Source organism: Tupaia chinensis, unplaced genomic scaffold (genome assembly GCF_000334495.1).
Source record: "Tupaia chinensis unplaced genomic scaffold, TupChi_1.0 Scaffold000625_1, whole genome shotgun sequence".
Taxonomy (NCBI): Eukaryota; Metazoa; Chordata; class Mammalia; order Scandentia; family Tupaiidae; genus Tupaia; species Tupaia belangeri.
In genome coordinates this window covers 616,254-634,094 of record NW_006160145.1, presented here as the reverse complement: position 1 = coordinate 634,094, position 17,841 = coordinate 616,254, and the positions used below count along the sequence as shown (strand labels likewise).

Genomic DNA, 17,841 nt, shown 5'->3' with positions numbered 1-17,841 from the left:
CTCTTGTCACTCGCCCTGGAGGAGGCACACACATGTGGTCTGTCAACTGGCCACACCCTGCAGTCTCCCAGTGTACCTAGTTTGCAGCAGCATCTGAAATAAGATCAGAAACCATGCTATGGAAGCAGTTCCCAAACATTGCCCTCTGAAAACCTCGCACTTTCCTGTTCCTTTCAGATAATCAGCTTCACACTCATTGCTACCCCACAATCCTGTATAAACCTACTAGGGGACGCCTCCATTCAGTGCTTGCTGATAGTTCCTGCCTTTAAAAGGTCCAGAGCAAACTAAGTGCATCAAGCCCAAACTTAAGATGATTAGTGTCTGATAATGTTCTAGGGGGTCTGCAGAAATGCCACTCTCTCTGGAATCTGTTCCCCAAAAGAACGCTCAGTATTGGTGTGACTCTCCCCAACCTCGCCAGGAAGCCTGGATACACTTTAGGATCAGAGCTTACCTGAGGGGCCTGACTTAGTAACTTCAATTACTCTCCCTTTTCTGGGTAGGTCAACTATACACCAACTGAACATCTGCTGACTGTGGGTGCCTGTTAAAGGCATCATCATTTAGTAAGTTCATCCCCTGTAAGACCTACTGATGATCGTCTCTTCTTGCCTTGCCGGAGAAATACATGCTAGCGTTCTGTAGCATGGAAGGGTGACTGTAACGAACAATTTATTGTATGTTTCAAAATAACTAGATTTTAAATGTTCCTAATTCAAGTAAAGATAAATGTTTGAGGTGGTGGATATCCTAATTACCCTGGTTTTATCATTACACATTGTATTCGTGTATTGAAAAATCACACTGAGGCCAGCAGGTGGCTTGGTGGTTGAGATACCGGATTCCCACATGGACAACCATGATTTGGGTCCCAGACCTGTGGCTTGCTTTCTCATTTGCTCTATGTCTCTATCTGTCTCTCTGTGGTGAGAAAAAAAATTAAAAATGATAACAAATACAATTAAATAATACTTTAAAAAATGAAAAAAATTCACACTGTACCTCATAATGTCTAATTATTATGTATGGATTAAAAATAATAATAGGACTGGCCCTGTAGAGGTTAAGGGTACTGGATCCCGTGAGGCCAACTTTTGCAGTTCAAATCCCAGCCTCAGCAGTTTGTAAAATGTCCCAGGCATGTAAGCATGCGTGTCCAAACTCCCAATGGGAGGAAAAGGAATTGTGGTGTGATCACATCCTTTGGAGGCTGCTTTCTCCCTCCCTTTCTCTCTCTGGCAAGTGCATACACCCTCTGACAAGAAGAATAAAATAGCAAAAACCAAAGACAATGATGGGACTGGGAAGATCAGATCCGGAGTTGTAGTAAGGCTTCAGAACTGTCTGAATTAGCTTGGTTTTCAGAAAGACCTACTGCACATGTGGTGGCGTGACAAGTGGCGTGGTGGTTAAGGTGTTAGACTTCCACATGGCTGACCGTGGCTTGAGACCGGGACCTGGCAGCTTGCTTTCTCACTTTCCCTTTTTCTCTGATCAAATTAAAAAAAATAAAATTAAAATAAATAATTCTTAAAAAAAAAGAAAAAGAAAAACCACAGTATAGACATTTTGCTCATAAACAACTTTTATTTTTGTTCTCAGTATGTGCCCTTGAAGATTCCAAAACACTGGAGTTTCTGTTCTCCGGGGACCAAAGGTAAAGGCATCGTATGGAAACACTCGACCTGGGCCCACCTCTCTCTCCTGAGGAGCCAAGTCTGGAGGCCTCAGAGGGAGGGAGCAGAGCACACGCCTACTCCAAGATGGGTGACACAGAACAAAGGATTAGTAAGACAGAGACTCGGTCTGTAGAGGGCTTCAAATATACATCTTCTATATATAAACCTGTTATATAGGATTTCGACGTATTGGTTTCCTGTGATTGGCAATTAAAGTACAAATGATAAAGATGTTGCACACTGCTGAATTTCCCTTCTCAGCCCCCCCTCCCTCCCCAACATAAATAACGTTACAAAGGGCAGGTGAGCCTAAGAGTTTTTGTTGTTGTAAATATTTTGCTTTTTAAAATAATATACCCCTTCCTCCCCTGCAAACTACCTCTGAGAGTTTGTAACATAGCAGCATGGCACGGACGAGACTGGGGATAGTGCGGGGGTCTGACGGCGAGGGCGCACAGCACGGCTTCTCGCTGACTGGCACCTGATGGGCCTTCGCACTTCTGTTGACAGAGGCAAGGACAGGAAGCAGAGAATGTGCAATGCGGCTGTGTCCTCCTCCGAAGAGGAGGCTGCTGGACCACTGAGAAGAGCCCTAAAGGCATCGAGGTTTTGGAGGCAGAGCACAGCTCTGGAAATGTCTTGGCTCAGTATTTACACAATATCTTTAAGCTGCATTTTCCTTTTACGAAATTTGTGTTTCTAAAGATGCCTCTTCTGAGGTTGGCTGGGGGGGGGGGGGGGAGGAACTTAAAAACAAAAACCAATTCCCACATAGGTGAAAGTCCTGTTGTAAGTCTTACTCTGTTATTTTCACACACATCATTAGAAGTAGATATTGACAATGATTGGTTTCTTATTCTTTTTTTTTTCTTTTCTTTTTTTTTTTTTTTTAGAGCATAAGTAAAGGGGGAGGGAGAGAGAGAAAAGGAGTGCCCTAAGGAGAACGCCGTCCTTTCTTCAGCATTAAGTGACACTGGATGGTCTGGATTCGATTCTTGGCCGGGACAAACTCAGGCTGCAGCTTCAGTGTGGATTCATACCACACTAAGGCTTTCTCAAACTCCTCCTGTGAGGGCGAAGAGGCAAAGGTGAGATGGACGGCACCACCAGACTAGATACGGTGGCCTCTTATTTTCCCTTGAGAAGGACCTTTGTGCTAGTGACAATCCTGCTGCCTCCTGTTATGGAGCGAGGTCTCTGTGGAAAACTCGGGGGCACCAGGAGGAAGCAGCTGCCTCCACTCACTGTGCGACATCACAGAGAAAGCCACTGGAGGCCCGAGGACCGACGGGCAGGGGTGGGTCTGCTTTTACAAGGGTTGGACCCAACAAGAGGAATAGTCTCGGCAGTAATAAGAACTCGGACTCCTGAATACTTGAAATGTGCCAGGTGTTTCTTGAAATCCTTCCATTTAGTCCACACAGAAACCTCTAGAACCATGTCTGGCAAATACTCACTTCGCATAGAAAAATATCTATGTAGCTGGAAGATGAAAGTAGTGTCACGCATCTAAGTTAAATTTGTAAATTTTTTTCTTTTTTTTGGAGAGATTTTCGCTATAGGGAGCGTGCTCTCGCCAGACAGAGACAGAGAGACAGAAAGCGAGAAATCACCCCCCAGGGGGGATGGTCACGCCGCAATCCTTTCTCCTCCATTCTCCTCTCAGGATCTTGGGCATGCACACACACGCGCCCGGCGTGAGTTTTAAGCCACCGGGTCCGGGACGCGAACCGCGGTCGACTACGTGGGAGTCCAGAGACATAGCCATTACATAGCCATTGGTTCCCAATTTGTAAATTTTGAAGAGGTATTCAAGATGTGAAAATTTATTTGGTATGCTGTAATGATATACCATGACTGAATGTAAAAAAAAAAAAAAAATCAGACTGCCATGAAAAAAATTCTTCCTAACATTTACATCAACAGGGTTTGAAAATGGTTACTGCCACATGGAAGGTGTTAATCTTTTACTTAGACAAATATTCTCAAAGAACAGCCCCAAATGACTGGCTACATGACTCCTCCTAGCCAAACGAGAGACAGAACTCTTCACTGACTGTAGCAAATTTCACACTTATTGCAGACAAAAATAGACTCTTGAGCTTTAGAAAGCAGACAGGGATATCCGCACATTCCGCTATAGCTACCTGGGCAAGCTACACTCCTGCCTCTGAAGGCAAGGGTGATACCTGCTTACAGCCCAGAGTTGCTCGTTCTATTAGCTGCTGGTGAGTCTCTGGGGAATGACCTAGCATGACACCGCGCTTAAGAGTAAAGCAGACAGCATGATGCTCGTGTTAGATTTGGCTGTGACAGTTTTTGGGAGGACTCTAGGACTTTAAATTATAAAGCTGGTCCTTGTTTTTGTCCACTGTGAGGGAACTGGATGGTGGCTTTGCTGTTTCCTCTGTAAATGGAATCCCATGAAATGTTATGTCGTTAGAAAAGTCATGATGCATTTTTGCATAGGAAAAACGTCATGACTTTTCCAATGACCCCACAGCAACATGTCATCATTTGCCGACTATATTTGGTGAGCACCTACTATGGGCCAGACACTGTGAGGTGTGGGAATAGGAAGATGAAGTCTTCCCAGGAGAAGAAGTAGTCTTGTCTCCCAGGAACCTGGAGCATAGAGGGAGTGACAAACACTTCAATAAAAGCTATAAATCACAGGGACAGCAGGTGGCGTGGTGATTAAGGTGCTGGACTTTCACATGACGGACCACAGTTTGAGTCCTGGACCTGGCAGCTGGAAGACCATGCTGGGTACATGCGTATGCATGCCCAGGATTCGAAAAGGAGGTGGAGAAAGGCAACTGTGGTGTGGCTGTCCCTCCTAAAGGGTGATTTCTCACTTTCCCTCTCTGTCTTTCTTCGGTGAGCACAATATGTGTTCTATGGCAAAAAACAAATAAACATACAAACAAAAAATACCCCAAACAAGCCCTAAAAAAAAAAAAATCAAAGTGAAAATGTGGCAAGAAATATGCATGGGCACCACGAGTGCAACGACAGGGACTCAGCTCAGCGGAGAAAGAGCACGTGTGTGGCTCCCTAGAGTGTGAGCTGAGACCTTCTGGAATGGGTGATGCTTCCAGAAACCTGTAGGCCCACCTGACTCCTACTGTGTTAAACTCGCGGTGAGAGACTAGATAATTGCACACTCTGAGATGAACTTCATGTATGTGTGCCAGCGCCCCAAATCCCGAGAAGAGAATGGAAGAGAAGGGACTGTAGCGTGGCTGTCCCTGCTGGGGGGCTATTTCTCACTTCTCCCCTCTCTGTCCCTCGAGAGTGCACATGGCCTGTGACAAAAATCCACACAAACAAACAAAAAGCGTTCCGCACTCAAAGACGCGCTAGGGCAGAGCTGGCCCGCTGTTCACAGCCCCGTCTCACCATCGCCACGTAGACGTTGCCCAGAGTGAAGTGGTTCACGGCAAAGTGTGGCGCGATCTCGACTGCCATGGTGGCCACTATGACGGCATCGTTCCAGAGCTTGGCGTTGTGCAAAATGTTGGCCAGGCTGATCAGGGGCACGTCCTGGGAGAAGGAAGAACAGCGAGAAGGGAATACGGCGTTTGGAGCTTTTATTCCTGGTTTTGATCAGACAGAATGCAGTCAGTGGTTCCTGGGATTTGACAGAGCAGCGACCCTCAGAGTGCTAGCGTGCCCTTAGCCAGTGGTCTCTGACAGAGGAGTTTGCACCAGAATATGCCGGGTTGTCGGGAGAGTCGTGGCGCACTTTTGCATAGAGAAACAGAAAAATACATCATGACTTTCCCGGTGACTTAGTAAGCCTGTGACTTCCTTCACTGTCAAAGTCAATGATGGCAAACACAACACAAGACAAAAATGTCAGCTGCAGTAGACAAGCTGCAGAGTGATGGAGCTGGCTTACTCGGGTGCAAGCGCTGTGTCTCATTCACTGGTGCAACAGTCCATGGACTGACGGCTGTCTACAGACCACACTTGGAGTCAAAGTGGTGTTGGAACACCAACTCCATGTCTTCATGTGGTTCAAACTATGATGGTAGAATAAAGTAGGTGCAAGAGGTCTGGCCTGCAGTGCCTATACTGTGCTACTGCCTGGGCCTTTACAGGAATCCTTCCTGCTGCAGTGCTGGCCCTGCTCAGCTGCCTCCTGGTGAAGGTCACAGGGTGGACTGAAGAAGTAGCAACATCATTACCACCACGATACTTTGTCCCTCTAAGTGTGTTACCTGAGCAACTGTGGCCGGTATCATACTGCACTGGGCTTACAGGAGATAAAGAAGAACAAAGGACACGCCTTTGTCCTTCCTGGACTAACCCAGAGTGCTCGGCCTGAGATGAGGCCTGAGATAGTCCATAACTGGCTATGCGCCTGAAGCTGGTAAGAGGCAGAGCTGTGTCTAGAACTCGGCAAAGCCCGACAGTAAAGCCTGCCCGTCCCACCATTCCGTGTGTGCCTGGGTGAATGAGGAAGACATGAGCCTTTCACAACTGTGAGGTCCAGATTAAGGCAGAGCTCAGCACTGCTGAATGAATGGGCTGTACACGGCACCTGTCCGTTCTTGGCCACCATAATAGTAACTGTCCTTTGAACAAGACTGAGGTTATACAGGGTTAGCTGGATGTTGCATGTGTGTGTGCAACAGGTAAAGCCAGACCAGAACCAAGAGCTGGCCAATGGGTGTGAAGGAATGCAGACGTGCTTCTGTTCTGTGCCTGGAAGCCAAATCACATCGAGGATTAAGTAAACACGGCTAAGAGGCCTGCAGGATCCTGTGGATAAACCAAGCCCAGATGACTTCGGGGGATGGCCTAGTTGGGCTAGTGTATTTGCTGCAGGCTGGATGACTCTGAATAACACAGAAGGAGGGGCACTAAGTGATGTCGTGTCTTACACGGGTCTTAAAGACCTCCTCCCCTCCTGCCCCATGCTCCAGCTTGTGGAGGCAGGGGACACATGCCAATGGGGACAATGCACAGGTCTGCAGAGGCATGAGCCAGGTCACGGGTTCTGCTGTGTCGTCCTACCCCGGCACACCTCCCCTGACGGCATATGGGAAGGCTAGCTGAAGCCTCAAGGGAAGCACTACGAATGGAAGGGACCAAAGGACAGAAATCCACCCCGAGTCCCACGCACCTTCATTTGGTGTGGGGCGTAGTGGAGAGCCTGACGCAAGCAGTCGATGGCCTTCTTTCCTTGGCCTTTTACTCGCCAGTAGAGGGCTGCCATGCTGGAAAGGACCCAGGAGGTCTGGTTCTACAAAGGAATAGTCAGCTGAAGCTGGTCTCTTCAGTAACATACTGATTTATTCCCAAGAGTAAGCACAGTAACCGAGCCCAGTAAGTTACATCCACCTAACAGTGTTTGCGAGGTGCCAGCCCTCTGCTAAGCAGGACTGTATTTCATGTCTGAATTTACTTAACTTTTTGAACTGGTAATTCATTCGCCTGTTTCAAAAAGCAGAAAGTATACAAAGTTACACCGTGGAAAGTCTCCCTCCTCCCCGTCTCTTCTATATATAAGTGAACACTATACAGCTTTCTAGAATTTATTTGTGATTTATATAAGCAAATGGATAGACAATTACACCCCCACCCCTTCTAAAATATGATACAACCCATTACTGACATTAGAGGTGACGCGAACCTGCACTTCGCTTTCTTCACTAAGTGACACGTGTTGCATCTCTTTCTACAGCCGTGAATGGAGAGCTCTCGAGTTCTTTTGCTAACAGTTGCACAGTATTGCCCTATTGCCTGAACCATTATTTATTTAACTAGATCTTCATTAATAACTATTCTCCTCTCCGTCCATTTTTCCCGTCTCATAAGCACTGCAAAAATCACCTTGTAAAGGTGCACTTTTGCATTTGTGCCTTTGCAGGACACATTTCAAGCTATGTCAAGGGGAGACACACTCAGCATTTTGAGACACTGCCACACAAGCCTTTCTAGGGTAGAGACAATTTAATCTGCTAGTGACATGTGACCATCCCTTTCCCACACAGCCTCATCGGAGAGTCGGTCATTAAACTCTGGGACCTTTGTTAATCTACTAGGTGAGAAATGTGTTCATCTGCATTTCCCCTCTTATGAATGCAATGGACCAGTTTTCCTTTTCTTTCCTTTTTCTAAATTAGCTAGAGTGTGTGTGTACTCACTGGGGAGAGAGAAAGAGAAGGAGGGAGGAAGGGAGAGAAACAGAGATTGCGAGAGAGAGAGAGAGAGGAAACACTTCCTCAGGGGAGATGGCCACGCCACAATCCCTTCTCCTCCATTCTCCTCTTGGACTTTGGACATGCGTGCACACGCGCCTGGGGTGTTTTCCGGAGTCAGCCGTGTGAGATCCAGCGCCTTCACCTTCACACCCCTGCCCCGGCCATGGTCTCCTACCTGGCAGCCTTCCGCATTGCTTTTCTGTGAGCTACTTGCTCTTCTACTTTGCTGTCCGACCTTCATCCATTTGAAAAAGCTCTTTACATGTTAGGAAGATCACTTCCTTGCGTGTGATGTTTTCAAGTATGTTCCCTCACTCTCAAGTCTGTCTTTGGACCAAACAGTGCTTTGTGTGATGCACGTTTTGATTTCCATATATTTTCTAGTTTATTCGTCTATCTCTGCTGACGTCTGTCTGGATTTTTTTGCTGTGGTTAGAAAGGCTTTCCTCAATCCAAGGTTATCAACATGTTTTATCATGTTTCCCCCCCCCCAGGACTTTTATAATTTAATTTTTCATATTTAAATCTTTTTTTTTTGAGAGATTTTTCACTATAGGGCGCGTGCGCTCGCCAGACAGACAGAGACAAAGAGACAGAAAGTGAGAAATCACCCCCCAGGGGGGATGGCCACGCTGCAATCCCTTCTCCTCCATTCTCCTCTTGGGATCTTGGGCACGCACGCACACGCATCTGGCGTGAGTTTTAAGCCACCGGGTTAGGGACTTGAACTGTGGTCGACTACGTGGGAGTCCAGTGACATAGCCATTACGCTAACTGCTGGTTCCCTTCATATTTAAATCTTTCATCCATTTGAAATTTAACCTGATTTAAAGTAAAAGATATGGCTCCAACTTAATTTCTTTGCAAATGGCTACTCAGTTGTCCTGATAATATTTAACTTCCTCCCCCTCCTTTTGTACCTCCTTACCCCACCCTTTGACAAGATGCCACCTTTACCATATACAATATTCCAGTACTTATTTTAGGTCTAATTAATTTTTTTTTAAATGCCAGAGGGCTTATGCACTTGCCAGAGAGAGACAGAGGGAGAAGGAAAACCCCCTTGCCCAACCCCAATGACGTGTGGTCACGGCATAATCTCTTCTCCTTTGTTTCTCCGTTGCCGGGATCTGGAGTATGCACACACACATGACTGGCATGTTTTTCAAGCTCCTGGTATAAGAACAGAGGTCAGCCACATGGGATCCCACTCTCTTAGTCACTAGGCTATGGGGCAGCTCAGTTTAACTGTGGATTTTTCTGCTTTATTTGCCACTTTTGATTGGTGGTCTCTGACTCCTCGTCATTAGAGAAGAGACAATCAGAAAGCTTGCCTTGGCTCCAGCTTCTTCCTCTTCCCATCTAATCTTGGTGACTTCATGATTCTACAGGCACGCAGTCCTTACACTCGGACCCGTCACCCTGGGCTCGCCGCTGCTCTGGCACTGGTTCTACAGTTAGCTGCGTTCAATGACCACTGCCAATGCCTTTGTGAGGGTTCCCTAGTCACTCCCTGGTGAGCTGAAGCTCGTCTTCCAGTCGTTTCCTCAGGAAGAGTTCATGGGAATAATAATGAGGGCATTGCTCTGGGCCAAATTATGTTCTTTTAAAATTCATATTTTAAGTCGCAGCCCCTACCACCTCAGATAACTGTATTTGGAGAATTAAAAAGAAATGATCAAATTAAAATGAGGCCATCAGGGCAGGCTGCTAATCCATTCTGACTGGACTTACATGAAGAACTTGTAAGAAGGGATGGGTCCTCCACAATGGTACAGGCGGAAGGTACAGCGGTGTGACAGTGGGGACACACGGGAAGGCAGTGGGCTCAGACCATGGGTCAACCCAAGCACACGGGCAGCACCCTGATCCTGGCTGGCTAGAAGGTACTATGGTTTTGAGAGCCCATAAAGGGTACCTGTTCCTCTCTGGTTCCCATAAAAGAAAAACTGAGAAAATAAGAAAGAAAGGAGGGAAGGAAAGAAGGGAGGAAGGAGGGAAGGAAGGAAGGAAAAGACTGAAAGAAAAGGAAATAATGAAAGAGACAGTCAGGTCCTGTGTGCACAGAGGTACAACCATAGAGGAGGCAGTGAGAGGGTAACCATCTGCAAGCCAGAGAGAGGCTTCAGAGAAACTGACCATGATCTTGGACCGCCAGACTCTAGAATTGTGATAAGACAAATTTCTGTTGCCTAAGTCGCAGAGTCTACAGTATTTTGGTATTGTGGCCCTACCAGTCTAGTATACTCGATAAATTCAAAACTGCCTGCAGTCTTTATACTTGTAAGAACACTTGGCTGAATATAAAACCACAGCTTGAGGGAGTGGCGGCAGCCAGTGAGGTCAACTGAGGAAGGAGACTGCTCCAGGCTTCTTCCTGCCTCCCAATCTGTCCCAGACACATCCGTCCTCTGCCATTATCCCTGGAGACTGTGCTGTGGACCAGGGAGTGTTAGCAGACAGTGAGGACAATTGAGGCAGAAAGACTGCCTCAGATTTCTAGTTACCTTCTGCCCACCCAGGAATATTTTGAGACTCCATAGTTTTCTGAACCATGTGGTACGACTGCTTTTCTCTCTTCCATTGGAAGCTCTCCAGCTCAGCCCCAGGTGCATCTGGTCTCAAGAGGAAAGGACCTAAAGGTAGCTATATACACACTTCTCTGACTGGGAGACAAGGTCCTCTACCAAGAACATGTTGGAAAAGTAGAGCTCTTCCACTCCCCGACACTATAGAATTGACACCAGAAAAGCAGGAAATAGTGTATGATTCATCAAATGACTAGAAACCTTGCAGAGGCACAAAAGGTACGGAGAAACAAGGAACTACTTCTTCCGCAATGGAACAGAGTAACTCTTTTTCAACTTTGGACAGAACAAAAGAATCTGTAGGAATGTCAGAAATAGTGTTCAGAAAATTCATGGTGACAGAGATCAGGAAATCTTTCCAAGATTTGAAGGAGGAGATAGACATCATAAAAAGAAAAATTCATCAGAACTCCTAGAGGTGAAGACAGTACTATAAGAAATCAAAACCTCACTTGAAAGTATTAATAGTAGACTCTAGAAACAGAAGACAGAATCTCTGAGCTGGAAGACAAAACTTTTGACTTAGATAAAACTATGAAAAACAATAAAAAAAATTTTAAATGAGGACAACATACAGGAAATACTAGACACTACAAAACACCCAAATATTTGAATAATAGGTATTCCATAAGACAAAGAATCAGACAAGGACAGTAAAATCTATTTCTTGAAATACTTGTAGAAAACTTCCCAAACCTAGAGAAGCATTCAATCATCCAGACCCAAGAAATACAAAGGACCCCAAATTGAATCAACATAAGAAAATTCTCCCTATTGTACATCATAGCCAGAATGTCAAAAAAAAAAAAAAATCAAAAAGATAAGACATTTAAAATGGCAAGAGAGAAATGTCAAGTCACTTACAAAGTTTACCCTATTAGGCTAACATCAGACCTCTTAACTGAAATAATGCAGACAAGAGAAAAGCGGGAAGACATATTTAAAATACGAAAAGAAAAACAATTTTAACCAAGAATACTATATCCAGTAAGATTACTCTTCAAATGAGAAGAGAGAATAAAATCATTCTCAAACAGAAACTGAAAGAATTCACCAATACTAGCCCAGCTCTTAAAGAAGTACTGAGGTGTAGGGACATGTTCTGAGCTAACATCGCATGTCTCTTTGAAGCTATGTCAGAAGCCTTGCAGCTTGTTTTTTCTTCAACCCTTCCTGTAGGCAGAGCAATTGGTGAAATTTACAGGGGCTGCTCTGGGGAAACATCTGCAGAGCTCAGGAAACATCCTGACCCCTCCATGTAAAGACTAACCCCTGCTCTGCCTCGTGGAATCTTTTAGCTTACCCCTTTGATGTATGCAAAAGAATGTAGTCCCCATATCTGCAGATTGGCTTTACTTCACTAGATAAGTAATTTATGGAAAATTTCTTTGGTTTTGCGTAACCAGGAGATACACAAGGCACCAGTAAGTATATCTAAACCTTGGTAGATATATTACTTGTTTTCTATGCCTGTAAAACATCAACTATATCTGTGGAATACACAAAATACATGTAGGTAGTATTGCTTTGCTCTATAAATAAAGGCACTGGGCAGGGCAGGCAGATTACCTGTGTCCATTGCTACTCTGTCTCTGTGTCATTTTATTTCTGCTTCCTCTTCTTAGACTGGGCTAAGTTTGCCAACACTGAGGAAAGTACCATATCAGGAAAACTAAAGAGGGACAGACTGAATAAGAGAACAAAAAACAAACAAGAAAATGGCAAACAAATTGGCAGGGACAAAACCACAAATATCAACAATAACATTAAATGTTAATGGATTAAACTCTCTAATCAAAAGACACAGACTGGCTGAATGGATCAAAACCCAGAAACCCTCTATTTGCTGCCTACAAGAAACATACCTCTGGATAAAGGCATAAATAGAATAAAAGTGAAGGGCTGGAAAAAGATATTCCACACAAACAGAAATCAAAAAAAGGTTGGAGTCACAATACTGATGTCAGACAAAATAGGCTTTAAGATAAAAACTGTCAGAAGAGACATGGACAGACATTATATAGTACTAAAAGAGCTAATTTGCCAAGAAGATAAAACACTTAAAAATATCTATGTACCCAACTTGGGAGCACCCAAATATATGAAAGACGGACTGTTATATATAATGAGAGAGATAGATTACAACACACTAATTATTGGAGATCTCAGCATCCTACTACCTTCTTTGGACAGATCATCTAGACAAAAAATAAGTAAAAAGATAAGGGATATAACAATACCATGAATGAAATGGACTTGACAGACATTTATAAAACTTTCTACCGAATGACCACAAAATATACATTTTTCTTACCTCCATATGGAACTTTTTCAAAGACTGATCATATGATAGGGCAAAAAACAAGCCTTTAATAATTCAAAGGCATAAAAACTATATCCACCATCTTCTCCTACCTCAATGGAATTAAACTTAAAATTAATTTCTGGGGACCAGCAGTTAGTTTAATGGCTCTGCCGCTAGACTCCCATGTAGTTGACCACAGTTTGAGTCCCTGACCCGGTGGCTTAAAACTCACACCAGGCGCGCGTGTGTGTGTGCCCAAGATCCTGAGAGAATGGAGGAGAAGGGATTGTGGCGTGGCCATCCCCCCTGGGGAGGTGATTTCTCGCTTTCTGTCTCTCTGTTTCTCTCTGCCTTTCTGGTGAGCACATGCACCCTACAGCAAAAACATCTGAAAAAAATTAATTTCTGGAAAATCCCTCAAAAATATATAAATGTATAGAAACTAAACAACCTACTTCTGAATGACTTACTTTGCACCACTGAAGAAATTAAGACTGAAATCAAAGGATTCATTGAAACAAGTGATAATGAGTGTCAAAGTTTCCATAATCTATTAGGACATAGTGAAAGCAGTCCTAAGAGGGAAGTTCTTATCAATTAGTGCACACAAGAAAAAGATACAAAGGTGGCAAATTGACAACACATCTCAGGGAACTGGTAAAACAACAACAACAAAAAACCAAAAATGCTGGGAAAAAAAGAAATAATGAAGATTCGAGTAGAAATAAATGAAATAGAGAATAAACAAACTATACAGAAAATAAATGAAACCAAAAGCTGGTTCTTCAAGAAAATAAACAAAATGGAGACACTGTTAGCTAGAATAATTAAAAAGAAGAGAGAAAGGAACTAGATAAATCAAATTTGCAATGAAACAGATGTAACAGAAATACAAAAGATCATTAGACAATTTTAAGAGCAACTACATGCCAGCAAGCAAGAAAACCTGATGAGATGGAAAAATTTCTGGACACATATAAACCATCAAGACTGAATCAGGAAGACACAGAAGGCCTAAAAACCAATAACAAGTGATGAAATTGAATCAGTGATAATAACCTCCCTAAAAAGAAAAGTCCAGGTCCCAATGGTTTCACTCTTGAATTCTACCAAACTTTAAAAGAGATGCTTAGGACCAGCAGTTAGCGTAATGGCTATGTCGCTGAACTCCCATGTGGTCGACCGTGGTTCAAGTCCTGGACCCAGGGGCTTAAACTCATGCCAGGTGTGTGTGCATGCGTGCCCAAGATCCCGAGAAGAGAATGGAGGAGAAGGGACTGTGGTGTGGCCATCCCCCAGGGGGGCGATTTCTCGCTTTCTGCCTCTCTGTCTCTCTGGTGAGCGCACATGCCCTGTAGCAAAAACCTCTCCAAAAAAAAAGAAAAGAGCTAACCCCTATACTACTCAAACTATTTCTAAAGATCCAAAAGGAAGGAACTCTCCAAATTTATTGTATGAAGTCTCCGTCACTCTCATCCCTGAAACAGACAAGGACGTAACAAAAAAAGAAAACTATAGACTAATTTCTCTAATAAATATAGATGCAAAAATTCTCAACAAGATACTAGCAAATCATATCTAATGACACATCAAAAAGATTATACACCATGACCAGCTAGGCTTTATTCCAGGGATGCCAGTATGGTTCAACATACACAAAACCATAAATGTAATACACCATATTAACAGAAAGATAAAAACCATATGATCATATCAATTGACACAGAAAAAGCATTTGATAAAATACAACATCCCTTCATAATTAAGACTCTCAGCAAAATCAGCATAGATGTGAAGTTTCTCAACACAATAAAAGCCATCTATGAAAAACCCATACTAACACCATACTGAATGGGGGAAAAGCTGAAAGCTTTTCCACTACGAACTGGAACAAGGCAAGGATTCCCACTTTCTCCACTCCTTTTTGCAATCAGAGAAGAGACTAAAATAAATGACATTTAAATATGAAAAGCAGTAGTAAAATGATCTGTTTGCAAATCACATGATTATATACATGGAAAACCCAAAAGAATCCACAAAAAAGCTCTTAGAAGTAATAAATGAATACAGTAATGTGGCAGGATACAAAATCAGAGTACAAAAGTCTATAGCATTTCTATACACCAACAGTGAACAGACTGTGGTAGCACTGAAGAAAGCAATTCCATTTACAATAGGCATGAAAGAAATAAAATTTCTAGGAATAAATCTAACCAAAGAAGTCAAAGACCTCTACAAGGAAAACTATAAAAAACTGGGGCCAGCAGATGGCATAATGGTACTTCACTGGACTCCCACCTAGCAGACCATGGTTCGAGTCCTGGACCTAGCAGCTTGAAACTCATGCTGGGCGCGTATGTGTGCATGCCCAAAATCCCCCGAGAGGAGAATGGAGGGGAAGGGGTTGCGGTGTGGCCATCCCCCAGGGGGGTGATTTCTTGCTCTTTGTCTCTTTGTCTCTTGTCTGTGCCTCTGGTGAATGCACTCACCCTATAGCAAAAATTTCTCTCTCTTAAAAAAAGGAAAACTATGAAAAACTAAGAAGGGAAATTGAGAATGACATAAATAAGTGGAAATACATCCCATATTCCGGATTGGAAGAATTAATATGATCAAAATGTCAATTCTACCCTAATTAATCTACAAATATAACACAATCCCAATCAAATTACCAAAGATATTCTTCATAGATTTAGGAAGAACAGACAGAATTCTGTCTGTGAGATACCACCTAACCCTGGTCAGAATGGCAAAGACTAAAAAACAGATAGAATTTGTCTGGAATCATAAAAGACCCCATAATGCCACAGCAATACTACACAAGAAGAGCAGAGTAGAAGGAATCTCACTCCCTGACCCCAAATAATATTACAAAGTTGTGATAATAATAAAAGCATGGTACTGGCACAAAAACAGGCGTGTGAACCAATGGCAAAGAACAGAATCCCCAGAAATAAACCTTTAAACATTCATCCTGATTTTAACAAATGGCACCAGTCAATCCTGTGGGGAAAAGAAAATCTCTTTAGCAAATGGTACTGGAAAAACAGGGTATCCACCTGCAGAAAGAGGAAACTATCTTTCTGAAACTATCTTCTTATCTCTCACCATTAACAAAAATCAACTCAAAATGAATCAAAGATTCAAACTTAAAGTACCGAACTATAAAACTAGTGGTTGGATAACCCAGGGGAATCTCTTGGAGACACTAGAGCAGGCAAAAACTTCCCTTTTTTTTCTTTTTTTTTTTTAAGAATTTATTTATTTATTTATATATACATACATACATACATACCAGAGAGGGGACAGAGAGAGAGAGTGAAAGAGAAAACAAGCTGCCAGGTCCAGGACTTGAACTGCAGTTGGTCATGTGGGAGTTCACTGCTCTTAACCATTACACCACCTGCTGGCTCCGAAAGACCCTTAAAGCACAGGTAATAATCCCCAAAATAGATACATGGAATTATATCAGGTTAAAAGCCTTCTGCTCAGCAAAAGAAACCACAGTTAGAGTGAACTGGCAACCCTTGGAATAGGAGAATACATTAGCAAACTATGCCTCAGACAGGGAATAATAACCAGAATATACAGGGAACTCAAGCATATTACCTGAAAAAAAGTGATCAACCCAATTAAAAGATGGGCAAATGAACTGAACAGACAGCTCTCTGAGGAAGATATATGAACAGCCAAAAACATATGAAAAAAGGCTCAACATCCCTCATCATAAGGGAGATGCAAATCTAAATCACAAAGAGATACCACCTAACCCCGGTAAAAATGCTTAAGATGAAAAAAATAAATAATGATAAGTGCTGATGAGGCTGTGGTGAAAAGGGAGCTCTGTTACACTGTTGGTGGGAATGTAACTTAGTACAGCCACTGTGGAGAACAATATGGAGATTCCTCAAAGACCTACAAATAGAACTACCATATGATCCAGCACTTCCACTCCTGGGTACCTACTCAAATAACAGGAAAATGCTCAGTCGGAAAAGTGCTTGCACATCCATGTTTACTGCAGCATTATTCATAATTGCAAAGACATGGAACCAACCCAAATGCCCACGAACAGATGAATATATTGAAAAGTGTGGTGCCCAGGCAAGCGTGTGCGTGCACACACACACACACACACACACACACACACACACACAAACTATGGAATACTACTCATCCATAAAAAATAAGACCCTGGCGTCTGATAGAAAGTGTACGAATATGGAAAATTTACTGAGTGAAGCAAGCTAGTCTATGAAAGAGAGACTGTATGTCCCTACTTAATATATAACTGAATATATACTGACCACACTCTATGGCAGAAACGGAGAGATTAAAGGATACAGAAGCATGGAGAGTATCGTGGATGCTGGACAGTGTGGGAGGAGAGTAGGAGGTGGTGGAGGGTGAGAGGAAGGGAATCAAGGATAAAAATAGAGAGGCAAGTCATTTAAGGGACACAAAAATGGAGGATGTTGGTATAAAGTGTATGACAATACCTTTAACTGCTCTGGTGTGCAGTGTATTTATGGTGGGAAAATTCTTTTTACAAGCTGTGGTGACATACAGTGATTGAATGTATAAAATAATAGGAAACAACAACAAAAACCCCACAGCTTGTTTTCTCAAACAATTTGTCAGCACTTCTCTGCTGCCTCCTGGCATGAAGAATGCTGAGGAGAAAGCAGAAGTGAGTTTGATGTGTTATCCCTTCTTGCTCGATCCTTTTGATAGGCTTCCCAAAAGGATTTTCTTTTAAATGTAAAATTTTCTCTAATGCCAATATTTGACACACAGAAGAACGTATGTATATACTTATATTAGTATATGTAGTAAGCATGTAATAATATAAAGCATATATTGGGCCACACAACGGTGTGGTGATGAAAGCAGCTGGATCCCACATGACCGATGGCATGGTTCCAAAAACATGCTGAATGCAAGTGCACATGTGCACTTAGAAAGTGCAACTCCACCCCCGGGGTGGGGGGATGGCCATGCCACAATCCCTTCTCCTCCATTTTCCTCTTGGAATTTTGGGCATGCATGCA

At 43.2% G+C, this 17,841-nt stretch overlaps 1 protein-coding gene across 2 annotated transcripts in view; it reads right to left on the bottom strand.

Annotated features, from left to right (window-relative positions):
- Positions 1-1,566: 1,566 nt before the first annotated feature.
- The window catches only part of TTC17 (tetratricopeptide repeat domain 17), a 166,630-nt gene continuing 150,355 nt past the window's right edge, over positions 1,567-17,841 (bottom strand). For both annotated transcript variants that reach the window (XM_006159129.3, XM_006159130.3), the window contains 3 exons: positions 6,817-6,936; positions 5,085-5,228; positions 1,567-2,748 (listed from right to left, as the gene is read on the bottom strand). In XM_006159129.3, coding sequence (XP_006159191.1) covers positions 2,617-2,748; positions 5,085-5,228; positions 6,817-6,936 — 396 coding nt within the window. In that variant the 3' untranslated portion in view covers positions 1,567-2,616. The remainder of the gene's footprint in view (positions 2,749-5,084; positions 5,229-6,816; positions 6,937-17,841) is intronic.